We start from the raw sequence: 4,119 nt of genomic DNA, 5'->3' as shown, positions 1-4,119 counted from the left end.
TTTTATCAAAACAGATTGAACCACTGAGGTAAACCATCGTAAATGACCGGAGGAATTTATAACTCTTTAAACTATTATATCCAACAAAAATGAAATTTTACTGTCATAAAACTACTATTATAATCATATATGACACATTAATTATTTATAACATTAAAAATAATAACGGGTGCGATCATATTTTACTATGATCGGACACAGTGTAATGGCGATGAAAAAATAATGAGATGTTTTGATTTATAACGCGTGTTGCAAAAAAATGGTGGCAAACTTAACTTTTTACAATGCATCGATTGCAATAAACGGGTTAAAAATGAAATATTTTGGGTGATTATTTTATGCCGATATAATCACCAAAAAGAATAATGAAATTAAATACGATGATTAATTAACATGAAATTCAATGTCGTGATACTGACATGGATTGGAACGGAATTGATATCCATAAGTTTGGGAAGTTGACTTTGAAAAGTCAAATCGAGGGTTATGAAGGTTTGGAGTTTTAGAGAGATGAATATCTGATTGGTTGATAATACTCATTAACTAATTGTATTAATAGGATATTCTTAATAAATCAATGTTAAACGAATTGCGCAAATATCATCCCTGTAAGATATTAAAAAACAATATATGATAAGTACTTGGTGGTCGAGTCGGTCATAATCAAGACCATGTTTTAGAAGATCCAAGTTCAAAATAGGTGATCTGGTCATCTGTTTTTTTACCTCTATTACAGTTATGGAATTATTTTGAAGAATCATTTAAAGCAATTTTGTGTAGACAAGTCAAATGATGGACGCGGATAAACCCTAATAAAAACATAGGGTTATGTTAATGGTTTCATAGTAATCATACGCTTGTTTAAATGCATGAGCAAACTGTATTTAGTTTCTCGATAGTTTTGGGCATAAAGTAATTTTGGGTTGAGTTAATTTGTACATAAAAAGAGCTTATACCTTAAACATAAAAGGTATAACGTGTCGTTATATACCAAGTGTCAGGGTTGGAAGTGGGCACCAACACACAAGAATATTGACAATCATATTGGTTATATATGCAAGTATTATGTGCTTTTTAAGACTGAGATATATGTAAATTTGTGTACTGTATCCATATTTATAAGTAGTTATGGATCTAGAAGTGTTACTGTATATACATGCATGAACAAATGTATTCTCAAAATAACATTGTTTTGAGTCATTATACGTTTTAACAACATTTTGATACCAAGTCAAAAGTTAAATCCTGTTATAACATGCAAGTGAGTCACCATTCCCAGTATCTAACTAATTCTCTTATCCCTTTTCAGGGTTGTTCGTGGGCTTCAAATGAAACTTTTTAATGGTCAAGATCTTAACGAAAAAAATATGTAAATATAAAAAAAATATCAGATAAATTTAAAAAAAACCTAAAAAAGTTGAGAAGGATATTTTGAAACTTTTGTATAATTAGCCCTTTTAATTTTCTTCTTGATCAATGACAACCCATCAATAATCCATTGCAAAAGCATCACTAATATAATCATTTTCAAAAAAATTATCCACATTCCTTTTAAATAAAAATTAGATTATCCATTTAAAAAAATTAAAATATAATCAATATTTTATTTAAATAAATTATGCTATATAATTTAATATCCATAATGATATATATTTTTTAAGATTTATAAACGGATTCAAAATCCTGATTAATTTATATTAATTTATATAAAAGTTATAATGATTCACATGTCAATTTATATTATGATTCATATATCAACATATGAATGTTGAATTGATTCAGAATCTTGGTTATAAATTTGAAATTGATTCACGTACAAATTATGATTAAAATTTACATGTGAACCTATGTTAGAATTCACACATTTACATATGAACCGATGAAAAGTATCGATGTACATGTTCGCATAAGATATTTAAGAAAATGAGATTCAGTTCGATTTCTAAATTGTAAAATCACCAATGATTTCAAGGTGAGAAAAAATTGAACAAAAAATCGATGATTATCAATATCTAAAACATGTTATAGAAAAAAAATAGAAGATAAATTAGAATATTTTATTTTTATATAATTATCTTAATTAGTGAAAAAATTGGACTGAGAATGCTTCTCACATTCTTAAATGTTGGAGCTTCTTATTTGAACCACGTATTAATAGTTTACTAATACTAGAAGGGTACCCACATAATGTAACGAGATACATATTGATTTTAATATTTCTTTTTATTCTTTATTTCTGTCAATGTTATAACACGGTTTTATATGGTTTTGATAAATGATAATGTTTTTATGTTTGAATAAAATATAAATTTGAAGATCTCATAAAAACTTGAAAAAAATATCGATATTAGAATCAAATTAAGTGTTTAAAAATTCTCATTTTTTTGTAATTTCTTTAATTCAATTTTTTTATAATTTAATAATAAAGTAATTTATTTCTGGCTTAATAATATATATATTTTTTAAAAACAATAATTAAGTAGTTTGTTGAATGTTAATGATTATCTTAATTAAATTTTAGATTTTTTATATTTAAAATGAGATGTTTATTCTATATTTGATTATGTTTATCTATAGTTAGTTACACAAATTGAAATGAAGCTTTAATAAGTTATTCTTACGTATAATTTACTTGTAATTTTGAATTTTTAAGTACTATGGATCAACAAACAATACTTTATACATAAAAAAATAAATTTAAGAATTTTTTATAAAATGGTTTATAATATAGTATATATAATTCAATATTAACATATATTAAATTAAAATAATATTAGTAGATATTATATTATATTATAATAATATATAAATTATATTATTTTAATAAAGGTAATGAGAGGAAAATGATTTATTTGCTATTTATAAAAAGGGTAGCGAAATTGTAATAAAGAAAACCAAAAAATATGTGGATTTAGTATTTATTTGAATCAAATCTTTGAGTCGATCGTATAAACAATCGAAGTTGACACTTCTCCTACTCCTAGACACGGAATATGAAAAGCACAATGGACGCCGGAGAACCATCCTACACCGGCGACGACATCCAAAATACGGAAGGCGGCATCGTCTACGGCCTTGGATTCTACTTCCTCCTCCTCCTCTTAATATTCACCCTCTGCTACACTTCTTACATCTGCAAACGCAGCATGCTCTCTCGATCGCCACCACCGTCCACCACCATTGACGACTACCACTTTGTAAGACTCTCTCACGGTCTTGACGGCGATATCCTCGCCACTTTCCCCACGTTTCTTTACTCTGACTCTGAGATCGTCATGCTTCACAAGGGTACCGGCATTGATAATAATAATGAAAACAATTATGGCTCCGATTGCTGTATTTGCTTGGCGAATTATAGACCGGCGGACGTCCTCCGTTTGTTGCCGGAATGTGGTCATTTTTTTCATGCCAACTGTATAGATACCTGGTTGAAGGTTCATCCTACTTGTCCAGTGTGTCGGATCTCACTTGATTTGACAGATGAATGACGAATTGAATTAACTGTAAGTGAACCTTAGAATTAAATTCTGTAAATTGTTGTTATTTACACCCATTTTATTTCAATGAAGTCAATTTATATATTAAGAATGTAAAAATTAGAGGTTGATGTTGAGGTGTAAGTAAGAAATTCATAAAAAAATGAGGTTGTGAGCCGATGATTACACAAAAATTGAGGTCACCTCTTAGGGTGTTATTTCATTGGAAGCATCGCCATACATATATGTCTGCAGGATCAACACGTATAGTAGAGGTAGAGTTGATTTAAGTCAGCTTACATCAATTTTTATTCATAAATCGATATTTATTACGACAAGATACGAGTGATCCCATTCCTATGCCTTTGAGAAAATCGATATCGAAGTGTGTTATTTTTGGAACATGTACCAAATCATTTTTTATATTATTTTTGGTACTTTTTTGGTCATGGATCGCCCCTCGGGGTAGATCTAGATAGTCGTTTTGGCAATTTTGCTAAAAAATGGTTATTTCGTTAATATATCGGGAATATTTTGGTCATTGTCCCTTTTTAATTCGGGTTTGAGTTGAATCCAGTTGAAACGTTTTATTGATGTCAAATACTCGATTATGATTAATTTGAAGTCGATATATTTCCTGGAT

General features: G+C 28.4%; 1 protein-coding gene across 1 annotated transcript; it reads left to right on the top strand.

Annotated features, from left to right (window-relative positions):
* Positions 1 to 3,005: 3,005 nt before the first annotated feature.
* Positions 3,006 to 3,488, top strand: LOC112528413 (putative RING-H2 finger protein ATL71). The gene has a single exon (XM_025139438.1). The coding sequence runs from the start codon at positions 3,006 to 3,008 to the stop codon at positions 3,486 to 3,488; it is 483 nt and encodes a 160-aa protein (XP_024995206.1).
* Positions 3,489 to 4,119: the final 631 nt, after the last annotated feature.

This window comes from Cynara cardunculus (genome assembly GCF_001531365.2).
Source record: "Cynara cardunculus var. scolymus isolate 2C chromosome LG 1, CcrdV1, whole genome shotgun sequence".
NCBI classification, from domain to species: Eukaryota; Viridiplantae; Streptophyta; class Magnoliopsida; order Asterales; family Asteraceae; genus Cynara; species Cynara cardunculus.
Note: the sequence above shows the minus strand (reverse complement) of the source record. Positions and strands in the feature narration are given on the sequence as shown.

Bases quoted from the DNA above. Each gene is read 5' to 3' on its own strand.
- LOC112528413 (XM_025139438.1), top strand. From the start codon at position 3,006: ATGGACGCCGGAGAACCATCCTACACCGGCGACGACATCCAAAATACG.